The sequence below is a fragment of the Leptosomus discolor genome, chromosome 9 (assembly GCF_034619465.1).
Source record: "Leptosomus discolor isolate bLepDis1 chromosome 9, bLepDis1.hap2, whole genome shotgun sequence".
Classification (NCBI taxonomy): domain Eukaryota; kingdom Metazoa; phylum Chordata; class Aves; order Leptosomiformes; family Leptosomidae; genus Leptosomus; species Leptosomus discolor.
Window position 1 is genome coordinate 2,716,332 of NC_141399.1, and position 15,953 is coordinate 2,732,284.

Sequence of the window (15,953 nt, forward strand, 5' to 3'; positions counted from 1 at the left end):
GGCAGAGCGTCTTACAGGGACGTGGCTTGGTGGTGGACTTGGCAGTGGTGGGTTAATGGTGGGACTCCACGACCTTAAAGGTGTTTGCCAACCTCAGTGATTCTGTGATAATATATAACATATATATATAAATACATATAAATATGTATACTTGTATTTTCTGGTGAGACCCCTCCTGCGGTGCTGTGTCCAGCGCTGGAGCCTTCAACATAAGCAAGACACAGAGCTGCTCGAGCGGGTCCAGAGGAGGCCACGAAGATGATCCGGGGGCTGGAGCAGGTCCCTGTGAGGACAGGCTGGGAGAGTTGGGAGTGTTCACCCTGGAGAAGGCTCCGGGGGGACCTTACAGTGGCCTTCCAGCACTTAAAGGGGGCTTATAAGAAAGATGGGGACAGACTTTTTAGCAGGGCCTGTTGCGAGAGGACAAGGGGCGATGGTTTTCAACGACAAGAGGGCAGATTTGGTCTCCTGTGCATGTGTGTGTGTGTGTGTGTGTAAAACCCCAACCGCCCAGTGAAGGCCAGCAAGGCGGCGCCGCAGGAGCGTTGTCGGCAGCAGGAGGGGTGCTGATGCTGGGGTGCTGCCCCCTGTGCCCCCCAAAGGGGCCCTCGAGCTCCTGTGCCCCCCTCCGCGCAGTGCCGCAGTCTTGGGGCGCTGGTGGGAATTATTTTTCTCTCCTCTTCGCCTCAGGCCCGAGGTTTATGGGCTCTGCGGGGCGAATTAGCCGTGCCCTTTCCCCTTAAAACGCAGCCAAGCCAATCTGGCCTTTTAATCATTTTTACAGATCATTACATCTTGAGAGAATGGTAAAAACCTTCATTAATCCTCAGAAGCCATCTGCGAGGGAAAGCAGTTTGTGTTCTTCACCCTTTTGCCCTTCACAGGCGGCTTCCCCCCGCCCCCCCCCGGGGCAGTGAGGAGTGTGGGTGAGGGGGGACAGTGCCTGGGAACCCCCCCCCCAGCACCCAGGGGTGCTCTGCTCTGCAGAGGGGCTGCATTCCCGCCCTGCTGCTCCGGGCTTCGGTTTGAATGAGAATTAGCTTCTCCCCCAGGAAAAAAAAAAAAAAAAAAAAGAAAAAAGAGTTTGTTTCATTATTCTTTGCAAAAACTTCTGGGCCACGTGCCCGGCGAGGATGAGGGGGGGAAGGGGAAGGGTCAGGCTCTGACTCTTCTGCCAACGGGCGCGAGGACCGATGGGCCAAACATCGGTACCGGCAGCCGGGTTTGGAAAGGGGGAGCCAGGAACCACTACCAACCAGCAACGGGTTTTTCTGATGAGTAACTTTAATTAAAACACATCAGCAATATCATTTAATTACTCAAGGAATCCATGGGAGAAAGGTACTTTACTCGATCGTAAATCTATCAAACGGCTTCAGCTCTTACCTCCCAATTTGACATTTAGATAGTTCATACTCTGTAAAAGGTGTTTATTCAAACACATCGTTTTCCCAGAACTCCAGCTGGTCCTGCTTGCTTAAAATAAGCTATTGTTTTGATTTAATGCCATTTGATTTTACTAGGGTTTAATTTCTTTGGAATACAGTAAACCAGAGACGCGCCTCAGACCAACTGGAATCCTCAAGCATAACATGGTTTTTAAATGAGCTACTTGCACAAATGTGCCACCTACACTGAATTCAAAGCAGGAGTGTTTAATTAAGGTGCTTTCAGAATAATCCGTGCTGTTTTTCACTGGAGACTGTAAAAAGTTTCAGGCTCTCATCCTTAAAAATCCTCCCTCCAAGTGGAGTTTGACCCCGACAATTTCGGGTACTGCAACGTGCCGTTGCTAGTATTTTACCACCTCCACAGACGTTGCCTTAAAAGATGTGGTTTCGTGAAGTGTTCTTTACAAGAGCCTACCCAATTTTATTACTTGTCTCCCTCCCCAGATTTCAGCAGTTCAATAAATTGCACAAGGAGGCTTCAATTTAATTACGTAATTAAATCAAACACCATCATGTTCTTGTGAGATTTGCCTTATTAACGGAGAAAAACAGCACTTTTTTTTTTTTTTTTTCTTCCTTTGCTGTCTTCCTGAAGCTTCTAAGTACCTTCAGCATGATTTATTTAAAGTAATTGACTTCCTCGGGGAGAAAAAAAAAAAAAAACAACAAAAAAAAAAAGGCAGCTGGAAAGTTAACGATAGGAAAGCATAAAAATGCCGATTTTTGTGGCACGGCGCTGGCGTTGCTGCCATCTAGCGCTGCGAGAGGAAAACGAAACCCAAACGGTTTTATTAGTCACCGCGGTTTTACAGGCAAACTTAGACCCGCAATGAAGTGTATAAACACAAGAGCTGCTCTCGGTCAGAGCCACGCCTTCGGGGTTTTCTTTAAAACACACCCCAAAAAAGCCCCAAAAGAGAGAGCGCAAAGTTAATCACCAAGTCCAGGTCACGAACACCATGTAGCTGCACCCCTGGAAGCGTGAAATTCAGCAGTGGGCAAAGTGGGAAGCACTGGGCAGGGGGCAACCACCGCTAGGTCGATAGCGGGTGTTGTGGGATGCCCGGAGGGGCGGAGGCCTCGTGGTCCCAGTCCCCCCCATTCTCTTTGCCCTAAACAAAAGGAGCCACCACCTCCCCCCAGGCAGGTGTGAATTAACGGACTTGGTGGCATTAACCTAACGATAAGATTGTCTACGGTTATCCCCCCCCCCCACACACCCCATACCCTGGTGAGGTCATGTAAAAATTCGAGTCTAAATATCACCCCAATTTCAGCCCAAAAATCAGGACAGGGTCAACTCGGAACCACGCGGACGACCGGACGGATGGACAAATTCACTCCTTCTCCATCCCCCCACCGGGGACGCCGTGTGGGTCAGATGATTGACCTCAGCTAACGCTGAGAGAGAAACTTTTCCTCCCCGGGTGTATTTCAGATTTTCTCCTCAGGCACATTTCTGTGCTTCCCTGAGCGTATCCGTGATTGTTTGTCACGACTTTACTGTCTCTTGTCCCACTGTGTCCCTGCTCGACGGGCTTGTCTGTGTGCCAGGCGGCCGGGGCTGCAGCGGGCAAGTGGTTATTGTTGGTGGTGTGTGCGTGTGCGCGCGGTGGTGGTGGTATATCAGCGATAAACCTCGTGTTACACCTGTAGCTTTTCATTTATCCCCGGCAATCCAAAAGAACCTGGAAATGTTGCTGGAAATAAACAACTACTATTTGTCTCAGGTTTGTGTCTGTCACATATTCGGCGCCGGCCACACAACCCCGGATTGACTTCCCCGTTTTCCCAACAACGTGCCGTCAGGCCAGCCAGGAACAGCGCCGCTCCCACCCCAACCTCCCGCAGCACCCAGCGAGGGCTGCTCTCCGAAGGGAAGAGCCCAGGATGAGTTACAGACAACTCCCTCCTTGGCTCGGTCTCCTTCTCCTCCCCCCGTCAGCTTCAACCAACAGCCAAACCCCTTCCCTCCTCATGTTTTCCAAAACGTGGTTGATGAAGAGTTCTTTGCTGATTTTGAAGGGGTGAATGATTCCCAGTTTCCTTCGGAAGGGCGTGCGCAGGGCGCGTTTTTCACGTGGCTCTGGTTCAGAAGTGGCGCTGTAGGGATGACCCACCCAGCAGCACCCCCAGGGCAGCAGCGGGGGCGCCTTCCCCCCCGATAACCCAACGGGTTTAAACACCGCCTGAGCTCGGAAAGGAGGCGAACCCCGCCGGGTCCCACCCCGCCGGGTCCCCCCCGCCGCCAGCCCCACGAGAGGAGGCGAACCCCGCCGGGTCCCCCCGCTGCCAGCCCCAGGAGAGGAGTCGAACCCCGCCGGGTCCCCCCGCTGCCAGCCCCAGGAGAGGAGGCGAACCCTGCCGGGTCCCCCCCCGCCGCCAGCCCCAGGAGAGGAGGCGAACCCTGCCGGGTCCCCCCCCCGCCGCCAGCCCCAGGAGAGGAGGCGAACCCCACCGGCTCCCCCCCGCCGCCAGCCCCACGAGAGGAGGCGAACCCCGCCGGGTCCCCCCGCCGCCAGCCCCAGGAGAGGAGGCGAACCCCGCCGGGTCCCCCCCGCTGCCAGCCCCAGGAGAGGAGGCGAACCCCACTGGGTCCCCCCCGCTGCCAGCCCCAGGACAAACGTGCGGAGAACTGCCGAGGGCACCGCGCCGCAGGAGCTGGGGCTCGCTCGGCTCAGGCACACCCCCCCCACCAGCACCCGAATTCTACTGGGGCCTCACGGGGAAGACGAAGGAGAGCAAGGAGGAGGCAGGGAGGGGACAGGGCGGGGGGAAAGGCAGGGAACCTGCATCTCCCTCCCCTTCTACTACGAAGACCAACAGCACGTCTCGCACACTACAGAACCCTGCCGCGGTTTTCGCTGGGTTTAGTTACTCGGCGACGAACAAGTGACTGAAAAACTACTGAAGAGACAAGAAGTTTGTGGGACTGACTGAGCAAAGTCATCCTTTTAGACGAAAACTGGTTCTGGGATCACAGAAAATAAGCATCTTTATAGAAACCAGACTTGTTTTACACGGTAAGGCTGGAGTATTTCAATCTGCCGTCCAGCTTTAACCAGAAAAAGATGGAGAGCTCATTATTTCTCGACACTTTGCCACTCTCCTAGGCACAACCCCCCCCCATGATTTTATCTAGAGGATGGAAACACCTTTTTTGGGTTAGGGTGGGGTTTTTGTTTTTTCAGACATCAGAATGAGAAAAATCTCAGTGTCACCCCTCTAATGCCCCCGAGTCAAGAGAAAGCAGTAAATATTTCCTCACTAAAGTACAACAAAAAGAAGCAGAGAATGTGGAAATTGGCAAACAACATTTCACATGGTCTCAAAGTTAAACCTCTCCTTGCAGAAACTACACATTAGTGACAGGAAAACTGTCCTGTCTGAAGACCTTATGCTATGGCAGCTGCCACAAGGCTGACAGAGTATTTACTGGTATCTCAGTTACACCCGGAACAGGGCACAAACAGTTCTCCACTATTACACAATTTTACAACTTCTTCAGGCAACTCAACAGTTCTTCTTTATCCATGTGGTAGCCACTCTTCTTCCATTCGTCCCTCAACTGCTGTAAGGCTGTTCCAATTTCTTTTCCAGAAGATACACCCATTTTTCTTAAATCATGGCCGCTAACAGGGAAAGAAGGAATAGTCCATTGCTGCATTTCCCTTACCAGATGTTCCTCTCCTTGGTATTTCAGAAGCTCATAGATCTTGGAATTTGTGTTGGCTTCCCTAGACTGAAAGAAACGAGAGGATTCACTGTGAAACCAGCTCCAAGGGCGCTCAGCATCGCGTGATTCCCACCACATCTGGATTATGAGTCGGAATGACAAAAGCGAGGATCTCTCCTGCCTCACAAGTTTTAAAACTCAGGCCTAACCTGGAGGCTCCGGGAGATCCTTGGGGACTTCATTCAATACCCAATTCATGAATTCCACACCCAAAAGCTGGAGTTTCTCGGGGTCCAGAGCCTGTCTCATGGGAAGATCAGCTGGGAGGGCACAGGGAACTGCAGTCCCTGGGCACGTTCACGGGGAACTTGGGGGTCAGATGACTGAAAGGTCGGCTTTTAAATCCAGCCCAAAAATTGCTGCAGAACACGAGGTGCTCAGAACTGCTAAAAAAACGGTGGGTCTTTCTGTTTTGCTTCTTTGTTTGAAATAATTTCTTAAAAATGAATTTAAAGCCTCAGTATTTTGGACGGGAAAGAACACAAAAGCTTTTGAGCCCAAGCAGAAATGCCTGCTGCTTATTCTCTTCCAAAACTAAACTCTACTAAAGGAAGAAAACCTTTTCATACCAGTTTCTGCTTTACGTGGCAGAGACATGCCAGGGCATGTGCAAAAGCTCTTGGTCCCCCCTCTCCGGAGGAAAAACAAAGGGGAAAACCCCCCCACCCCACCTTAGTGAACTGGAACTGGGATCAGTAACACAGCGACATGATCTTCCAGTACGGTGACAATCAGACACTGGGAGCAATCCCAATCTGGCTGACAGTTTTTTAGTCAGTACATCCCGTCTTCCTGATGAAAATATCAGGGCCTGATAACGAAAACCCCACCAAAAATTTGCCCAGGACCAATGAACAACCCTGCTGATGGACCGGCTCTTACTTGACTCTTTAAGGCCCTTTCCTTCCACTGGGCGTTATCATCTCTGCTACCCTGTAACCCTGGAAACTCAAAGTTACCGTGAAGAACACAATAAACCAGCGTGAAACACACTTACATCCATGATGAAGTCCTGGTATGGTCTAAGTGGTTCTGGACCCGCAGCTTTGGTTAACTCTTGCCGGTGCTTCACTAAAAAAAGGCCAAGGTTTTTTTCTTCTTTTGAGATTTTCAGTCTCAGGTCAAGGTTTGTGACATCATCCTTCACCTTGAACAGTGATGTCAGAACAGTCATCGGTTTTGGACACAGATTTTGAATGTTTGTAGTGACTCTGTCGAATTCCCCTAGATTTCCATCAAGCGGCAGTCCTGCAGGGATACACATAAAAAAAGTGTTAATCAGAAATGTGGATGTTAACACAGGGGAAAAAAACCCTAAACCTAATTTCTTTCTGGGTAAAATCAAGTTTTATCTCACTTTGCCAAGCTGCAGGGCCGTCTGTGTATGATACAGCAGGAGGACGCCAGCCTTCATCTCACTTACCTACGTACTGGGCGATATCCAGCTCATACATAAGTCGAACCAAATGATTTACGTGGTTTCCAAGAAGAATCTTTTTCAGCTCCACCCAAATCCTTTCTCCTGATATTCCAGCCAAACCTTTGGCATTTTCTTTAATTGCCTGCAGTGTACTAGGTTCGTGATCGCCAGGTTTCTCTGCGATTCTTCCATAAAACCTGCCGAAATAAAACCTCTGTACGTTAGGCCGAGAACGGTTACTCCATGTATTGCTGCTATTCAGAGAATCAATGTCACGACAGCGTTAAATATTCTAATTTATCACAGGAAAGGAAACTTAATATGACAATTACAACTCTTTGTACATCACTGATCTCTTTTTGCACGTTCCTGAAACCCTCTACAACGCTCCCTTCACTTCTTCACCGAGGAAAGGCAAAACCGAGTACCTGAAATATCTTAGGATTCGTAAATAATCTTCTTGTATTCGCTCACTTGCCTTTCCTACGAATCTAATTTTCTTGTTTTTCAAGTCTTCATACCCATTAAAAAAATCATACAGCATCCCATCCAAACCTAGAAAAAGAAGAAGAAGAAGAAGAAAAAAAAGGAGGAAAAGGAATTTACAAAAATGGCTGGCACAATGAAGCACTCTCACTCGAAGACACGGAAGACAAGCTGTGTGATTTGACCTGCTTTGTACAGACCTTTCAGCTGACAGCAGCACAAAACCAAAACTGAACCAGACCGAGGGAATTTACCGGCTTAGTTTGAAAAGCAGTGTTTCACCTAAACGTTTGCTTTTGAAAGAACTCACCTAAAAACATGGAATTGACAGTCAGATCCCGCCTTTCAGCGTCCTTTTCCCAGTCAGTGGTGAATTCCACCTCTGCATGCCGTCCGTCGGTGACCACATCGATTCTAAGAGTAGTAATTTCAAAATTCTGTTCATGGAGCTGAAAATCCCACAGACATGGTTACTTCAACAAAATACTGGAATGCATAAACCATCAAAGCTGTATATTTGTTCAGCCCCCTGTTAGTGCACAGTTAAGTGTTCAAGCTGGGCACATGCAAACCAGCAGGTACCACGCTTTCAGACAGAAATCCAGACACACCAACACTTGAAAACAATCCTTGCGCTATTCATTTTCTAGACAGCCTGCAGAAACCCTCCTGCAGAAGACGGAATAAGAGGCAGAGGATGCAAGACTTGGGAAATCAGGAGCAGGAAGGAGTAGGATCAACCTCCCCACGTTACCTGAACGTGTGGGTGGCCAACATGATCTCTTCCAGTGATGACACAGCAGCACAAAGGGGTTATGCAGAGGTAACATGTGCTATAATACGCTAATTACCTGAATTCTACAAACAAAAAGTACCAAAAAACCACTCTGTACTTTAAAGCAGGGTCTCACTCAAACCCTTACTGTGACACTTCAACAAGGAAGGAGCACGTTACGCTGCACATTCACAGACACAGTTAGAAAGGCCCCAAGTCCAATCACAAACCCACCCTGGCAGTAATGGTTCCGTGTTTTTCTCCCTTGTTATTGATCAGACGAACGCCAGCAGACGTGAACATTTCCTTCATCTCTGCGGGGGTAGCTGTAGTGGCAAAATCTACATCTTGGGGTGTCATTCCACTGAGCAAATCCCTCACAGCACCTCCTGCTATTCTCAGCTCATAGTTCTTCTTCTCGAACAATTCTGGGAAGGAAAGGAAAACCGTAAAGCACTCTCTCAGATAAAAACCACAGCACACTGCCAGCCGCAACCGACCTGTTCACAAATTAAGATCATAGACGTGGGAATACACGCTCAAACATGCAGCAAGCACACACCTAACACACGCTCAAACACGCAGCAAGCACACACCTAACACACGCTCAAACACGCAGCAACTACATACCTAACATGCTCAAACATGCAGCAAGCAGCAAGCACATACCTAATACACGCTCAAACATGCAGCAAGCAGCAAGCACATACCTAATACACGCTCAAACACGCAGCAAGCACATACCTAATACACGCTCAAACATGCAGCAAGCAGCAAGCACATACCTAATACATGCTCAAACATGCAGCAAGCAGCAAGCACATACCTAACACATGCTCAAACATGCAGCAAGCAGCAAGCACATACCTAACACACGCTCAAACACGCAAGCACACACCTAATACATGCTCAAACACGCTCAAACACGCAGCAAGCAGCAAGCACATACCTAACACACGCTCAAACACGCAGCAAGCAGCAAGCACATACCTAATACACGCTCAAACACGCAGCAAGCACACACCTAATACATGCTCAAACACAAACACGCAGCAAGCAACAAGCACACACCTAACACACGCTCAAACACACAGCAAGCACACACCTAACACGCTCAAACACGCAGCAAGCACACACCTAACACGCTCAAACACGCAGCAAGCACACACCTAACACATAATAAAGTCATATAAGAGTGTTGACGGAGGGTCACAATCCCGACAAACTTATCCACAGCGCTGCAGAGAAGCCGGCATTTCTTTATGGCAGCGGTGGGAGGCACGAGGGATGGCTCCTCCTGACGTGCTTCCAAGTTACCTCAAAACCTCAGCATTTTATATTCTTTTTCTGCAAAGTCATGATCTTTTACATACTTGAACGTAAGCATGCATGTTATGCCCGCTATTAATTTTGACATTTACAAGGACTGGTCCACCCTATTAAATAACTTCATTAATATTCCTATACTAATATAATCATTGATTATCTTGCTGATCAAGATCTCTGATACACAAATTAGGATGGGGAGGATGTGAGGGTCTTCACAGCGACATTCCTTTGTTTCTCTGGTTTCATCACATAAGATAAGAAGACACGCCAAGAATGGGCACTTTAACTCCCTGTACCTGTCTCCCTGCCTCCCTGTTCTGTTCTGGACAGTTTCACAATCCGCAGCAGCTTTAGCTTTGGCCTTCTTCGTAAGGCAGCTGCTGTCTCTGAGCATCAGTGAGGTTTTGTGTCTTTCTGTCCTAGGTTACAGTGTAAAATGTGCCAAAAGGAAAAAAAAAAAAAGTATTCTATGACCATCTTCAGGAGCTGTTGAGACCAGGCGGGGCGGTGCTCCCTGCCTCCCCCCTCTGGACTATCTCCTGTTCATGGGCACAACAATGCCTTATCGCCTGACCCATCGATAACTCGCTCCTGGGCTATCTCCTGTTCATGGCCCATCAAGGAACTGCCTCACGACTCCCCATCCCATGGCGAGATGCTCCGCCCGGGGGGAAGGAGCCAAGCAGTCCATGCCAAATAAAACCTGAGATCTCCAACACGCTAGCAGCCTTCTGCCACTGGATTCCCAGAGGAGCTTTTCCCCCCACTGGAGTTCCAGAGGACAAGAGCTACCTACCTACCACTGGACCTTCGGAGGAAGACCAGACTCTTTTACCTGATCGCTGCTTCCACAGCACTACACCCATCGCTTCAGGAGGACTGCAGCCAGCATCTTATCGGACTGCTACTGCCACCCTAACAGGGGGTCAGGTTGTATTCCTGACTCTGTCAGTGTAAACCAGGGGGTTGTTTGTTTTTTCCCTGCCTTGTGTTATATATATATTAGTAAAGAACTGTTATTCCTATTCCCCATATCTTTGCCTGAAGGCCCGTTAATTTCAAAATTAGAATAATTTGGAGGGAAGGGGGTTGCACTTTCCATTTCAAGGGAGGCTCCTGCCTTCCTCCGCAGACACCTGTCTTTCAAACCAAGACAATTTCTTACTACAAAGTAAACTGATCAAATCAGGAAATTAATACAAAACGTTAGTTATTCATTAAAGCAGTTAAGTTGTTCATTAAAAGCAATTACTTATCAATGAAAAGTAATTATCTATTCAAAATTCAAACCTGATTATAACAATAGGGTGGGCCAATCATTGTAAACGTCAAAATTAACAGGGGGCATAACATGCATGCTTAGGTTAAAATACGTGAAAGACCATGACTTTGCAGGAAAAGAATGTAAAAAAATGCTGAATTTTTTCATGTAACTTGGAAGCACGTCAGGAGGAGCCATCCCCCGTGCCTCCCACCGCTGCCATACAGAAACGCCGGCTTCTCTGCAGCGCCGGGGATAAGTTTGTCGGGATTGCGACCCTCCCTCCACAAGGGGAACGGGGGGCTGCGCCTGCAGCAAGGCCTGCATTCGCCACCCCGCCTCTCCAGGCCGGCATCTTGTCCCTCCTCACCCCCCAGCAAGCGGGGCCGCCGCTCAGCCCCGCGGACACCCGGGCCCGGACTCACCCGCCACACTGCGGAGCCCCGGCGTGAAGAGGGCCTGGAACTGGGGGGACTGGAGCTTCATGGCGCTCGGCGCTCGGTGCCTCAGCCGGAGCGGCGGGAGCAGCCGCAGCCCGGCCCTGCAGGGCAGAACCAACCCCTCAGCCCACATCTGAGGGGAAACAGCCACACCACGCGTCAGCCCCATGGACCCGGGCCCCGGCCTCCTCCCTCCCTCGCCGCACGGAGCGACCCCCGCTCCCCTTCCCCCCGGCAGGCACAGCGTCCCCCCGGCCGCCCCGCAATCACCCGCTCAACTCACCCACCCACCCACCCACCCGCGGGGCTCCCGGCGCCTTGAGGCGGCAGCGTCGGGCCCGAAGAGGCGGCTCCGACCGCCCGGCGCCGAGCGATGAGCTCAGCGGCGCGACGCGGCCCGGCCCGCCCCTTCTCCCCGCCCGGGCCGTGCCGAGGGCGGGCAGCGGGAGGGACCAGCCCCCGGCCCCGGTTGAGAGGAGGGAGGGCAGTGCCCGGGGGTTTGGCGGGGGCAGGCTGAGGGCAGGCCCCGGCCGAGGTGGCGAGGGGAAGCGCGGGGGTGTGCGCCCCGGGACAGGACGGGCTGTGCGGGGCTGAGGAGCCGCGGGCGAAGCCCTCGGAGTTGTGCCCGCCAGTGCCTTGTGCTGAGGGAGAGCGGGTGGGCGTTTGTCCTGCCGAGAAAGACAGCGTGAAAAGAAGGGAGTTACGACAGAAACAGCACGAAATATAAAAGATTCACCCTGGCTTTCAGTTTAGAGGAAAAAAAGAAAAAAAAAAAAAAAAAAAAGAGGATTACAAAGGGAAAAAAAAAGTTATCTTGATAGTGACAGAACCGTCACAAAATTAATGGACGAATTACCCCAACGCACCGCTGGTGAGATCGCTTCAATAGTCACCGAAACAGCCCAACGCCGGTGTTGGGTGGGCAGCTGCGGAGCTGCGTCCTCCGTCTCCTCAGCGCTGAGCTATGAGGGCGGTGTGGTGTAAATGTTGGGTTTGTGTTTGTCAGCCTGGGCTGATCGGAGGTTTTTTTTGCCGCGTGGAGGTGTGTGAACAAGATGGGATAACGTGGGAGTCCTGGGGGTTTGGTACAGCCGGGGGGGGGGGTCTGTCTGTCCTTCTCCCAAGTGCGATTTCGCCGCTGTGGAATCGCTGAAATGTCGCTGCGTTTGGCCAACTGCACGTCCCAGGGCTCGGCAGGGCCGCGGCTCTCGTCGCTCCTCCCTGCGCTGCTCCTGCGAGGAGGCATCTCAGAAGGGTTGGGAGGAGTGGAGGCTCAAGGAGGAGTTCACCCAAACGCGAGTTAATTGGGCGTGTGGTTCCCGTTGAAGCCTGAATAAATCTTTGTCTCAGCAAAAAGAGTGCTACAGGCTTGGGAAGAAACATTACACGGATGTACCCGGCCTTTCAAGCACCTAACAAATCAGCACCTCACTGCAGACAGGAGTATGCTTATGAGCACAAAAGCGTTTTTTTTTGGAGTGACCTACTCGAAAAAAAAAATCTCAGTTTTGCAATAATGTAGCCTGCCTGCGTGAGAACATAACCTTTTCTTACCCTTTTTTTTTTGTGACTACTGTTTCTCGTTAAATTCCTGCTTCACCTTTAGAAATTATCTCTTTCTACAGAAACATTTCGATGTAGATGTCAGAGCTTGTCATGGTTTAACCCGGCAGGCAGTTAAACACCACACAGCCGCTCGCTCATTCCTCCTCCCCACCCCAGTGGGATGGAGGAGTGAATTGGGAAAAAAAAAAGTAAAATTTATGTGTCGAGAGAAAGTTCAATAGGACAGAAAAGGAAATAATAATAATAATAATAATATACAAAACAAGTGATGCACAGTGCAGCTGCTCACCACCCACTGACCAACGCCCAGACAGTTCCCGAGCAGCGGCCCCCAGCCAGTTTTCCCCGCCCCGGTTTATCTACTGAGCAGGATGCCACATGGTATGGAATATCCCTGTGGCCAGGTGGGGTCAGCTGTCCCGGCTGTGTCTCCTCCCAGATTTCTGTGCCCCCCAACCTACTCGCTGGTGGGGCAGTGGGAGAAGCTGCAAAGTCCTTGACTTGGTGTGAACACTGCTTAGCCACAACTAAAACATCAGGGCGCTCTCCACGTGGTTCTCACCCTAAATCCAAAACGCAGCTCCGTGGCTTGCTCAAGCGCAGTGCCTGAGCTGGACACAGTGCCTGTGCGTGGCAGCTTTATCAGGGCTGTGCAGAGCGGAAGGATTACTTCATGGGTCTTGGGGAGGACACCCACTTTTCGCTGGCCTGGGGTGCCTTTTTCACAAGGGTGCAACGTTGTTTATTCCCCTTCGGTTTATGACCCACCAAAACCCCAGATCCTTTTCTGCGGAACAGATACCTGATGAGTTGATAACTTTATAGCTGGCAATTTGCAGTTGATAATGCCTAAATGGAGTTGAGAGCTCGTCCGTATTAAACTGCACCCGGTTTCCACCAATTTGTCAAGAACTTATTAATTCCAGTCTCAGCCTCCAAAGCGCTCACCTCTCCCAGCTTAAGTCACCTGCACATTTAATAGGGTTCTCTGTACAATCGAGGTTGTTAATGAATGAAACTCATTAGCCACCTTCTCCTCCTGCCTGTAACTCCGTTACATACAGCCCCACTTTCTGCAGGGTCTTCGCTACGCCCTTGGGTTGGTTTCTGCTGCTTGTCCTGCCTGTGAGCCTGTGTCATCCAGCCCCGTGGATCACAGCTCAAAGCGCTCAGCACCGGGTTAGGAAGCTGGTCTTGCTCTGGTAACTTCTCAAAATACCACTGACGTGCACGTGGCTGTGTGGCAAAAGCATTGGACAAGGTGGTATAAAAGCGTTGGACAAAACCCGCACAGTTTTCCATCCGTGTTTGGATTTGATTTGCTGGGGGAAGAACAAATTGGGGTATCGGCAGTGGTCCGTCGGTAGCTGGCTATAAGTTGCGTCTCTGCTGTCAGTCGTTAAACATTCCTGCTCTTGCAGAGTTGTTATAGAATTGTCAGACTATATGGCATATAATTAACCCTCAATAAATAAAGTAAAACCATTTCTGGGCTAAACTGTGTGCTCGTATGGAGCCTTCCATCCTGTGGTTAAATCTGTAGTTCCCTTTTTCAATGCGTGCTTGTCTAACTTATCGTCTGCCATCATTTCTGAAGTACCTATCACATTTGTACTTGAAAGACAGCAGTTATAAAAGAAACCCACAGGGAGATGACCCAGAGGACGGTCGAACGAACAGAGCAGACTCTTCGCAGAACTTTTGAGACTCTGCAGGTAACCTCCGGGGACGTCTGTTGTGGTTTGTTTTGGTCTTGTTGGGCTTTGTTTGAAGACTGCAGAGGTCCTGCTTTTCAAAGTCAGCCTTGCCTTATGCTGGGAAATGCATCTGGAATCTGCTTCTGATCAGCTGCTTGGGAGATAGTGGGACACGTCAGCTCTAAGTAAGAAAATCGTTCCCTGTTAGAGGCTGTTTTCTGTGCTTTGGGGTTCTGCTGTTCTTTAAGAGGAGTGTACCCTTTACGAAGGGAATATATACTTTACCTTCTGCTTATTACTTCTCACCGTATATAACCAAAACATTGTTAAGGCTTTTATTTGTCCTGAGAACTTACTATATTCATTTTTGTAAGGAGCATAATCCTCTTGCAGATTTCTAGTTAACGTCGTTACTCGAGCACAGTTATTTTGATTCTCTTTTCAGTAAGTTCTCACATGAAACACCCAGGGTATCGCAGACTGCAAGGTGTTCTTACAGGTTGTGGTCTTACACAGCTATGGAAATACCTTCTCCAAAATCTGTATTTCCAATCTTAATCTGGTGGCAAGAAAAAGAAAAATAAGATTTTTGAAAACAAGGCAGGAAAAGATAAACCGAAGAGAAGAACAGGGATAATAATTTAAAACTACATCTGCATTACAGTAACATTTTCTGTCCAGTTTCAAATCGATGAACTGCTGCTCAGAAAATGTTAGATCTGTGTCTAATACAGGCATGCTTTTAGACAGCAAAAGTACCTTTGAATAATTGATCTTTAGGATCTTTCTGAAAGTATACGGGAAAGAATGTGCCCAGGAAGAATCAGAATCCTTACTTTTTGAGGACAATGTAAAAAAATCCAGTTAGTCAAACCACTCTAAGTAAACCCAAGAGAGAACCAGGTTTTCTAGTTGTGCTAAATGCCAGAGCGGTCCTGAAACCAACCCACTGGCATCACTCGAGTTAGTAGGCGGGAATCCTAAGCAGTTGTAAAGCATTTTAAGTAGAGAAAAAAGTGAGTATATTTAATAGTCTGATCAGGTAAATTAAATTATAATTTTTGAAGCAGAAAAGAAAGCCTCGTGCCACTAATTTGCACAAAACCCAATTGGAAATGTGTGTTATGTTGCAGCAGGTTTTTTATTTAGTTTTTCTCAGATAAAGCAGTGCAGGTGTGGCAGAGATCAGGTGCCACCGTAAATTTGTGTTCAGTCCACATAATGCCCTCCAGAGTAACATCATCTTGTGGAGCAGAGGTCTGCATGCTATTCAAGTGAGAAAAATCCGAAAGAACAGAATTTTTGTGAATGGTAATGCAGTAGGAAATAGTCTTGGAGGCATTGTGTAGGCATAAATGTACGGTGTGAATAATAATAATAATAATAATAATTACCTGATTGTTTGTGATTCATACACATTTTGGAAGATCCAAAATAGCCGGACAAAAATGTCTTTCAATAACCCAACATACGTAAAAGCAAGCCCTGACTCCCCGGGAGTAACCCGCTGGCAAACCCCAGAGGTTCCGTTAGCCTCGCGCCCATTTTCGCTAGCGGAATAGCAGGTACATGCAAAATATGAATATAGATAATTAGAGGACTTGGACATTAAGGAACACACAGTGTTGTAGATGATGTGTCATTTTAATGACCTCAGCATTCATACACCGTTTTGAAAAATAGTTACTGTGTAGCAGAAGTGCTCCAACTGTGATCAATTGGAGTGCTTCCAGTCCCTGGGATATTTATTGGAGGTTCAGGGAGAATTGATGGGTTAAAGATGCTTTCTGTG

General features: G+C 49.1%; 1 protein-coding gene across 1 annotated transcript; it reads right to left on the bottom strand.

Annotated features, from left to right (window-relative positions):
* Nucleotides 1–4,428: 4,428 nt before the first annotated feature.
* On the bottom strand, nt 4,429–11,031 carry TRNT1 (tRNA nucleotidyl transferase 1). The gene is made up of 7 exons (XM_086470066.1): nt 10,884–11,031; nt 8,103–8,296; nt 7,404–7,542; nt 7,036–7,162; nt 6,611–6,804; nt 6,185–6,435; nt 4,429–5,193 (listed from the first exon to the last, which is right to left on the bottom strand). The coding sequence occupies exons 1-7, from the start codon at nt 11,029–11,031 to the stop codon at nt 4,945–4,947; spliced, it is 1,302 nt and encodes a 433-aa protein (XP_086326192.1). The 3' UTR covers nt 4,429–4,944.
* Nucleotides 11,032–15,953: the final 4,922 nt, after the last annotated feature.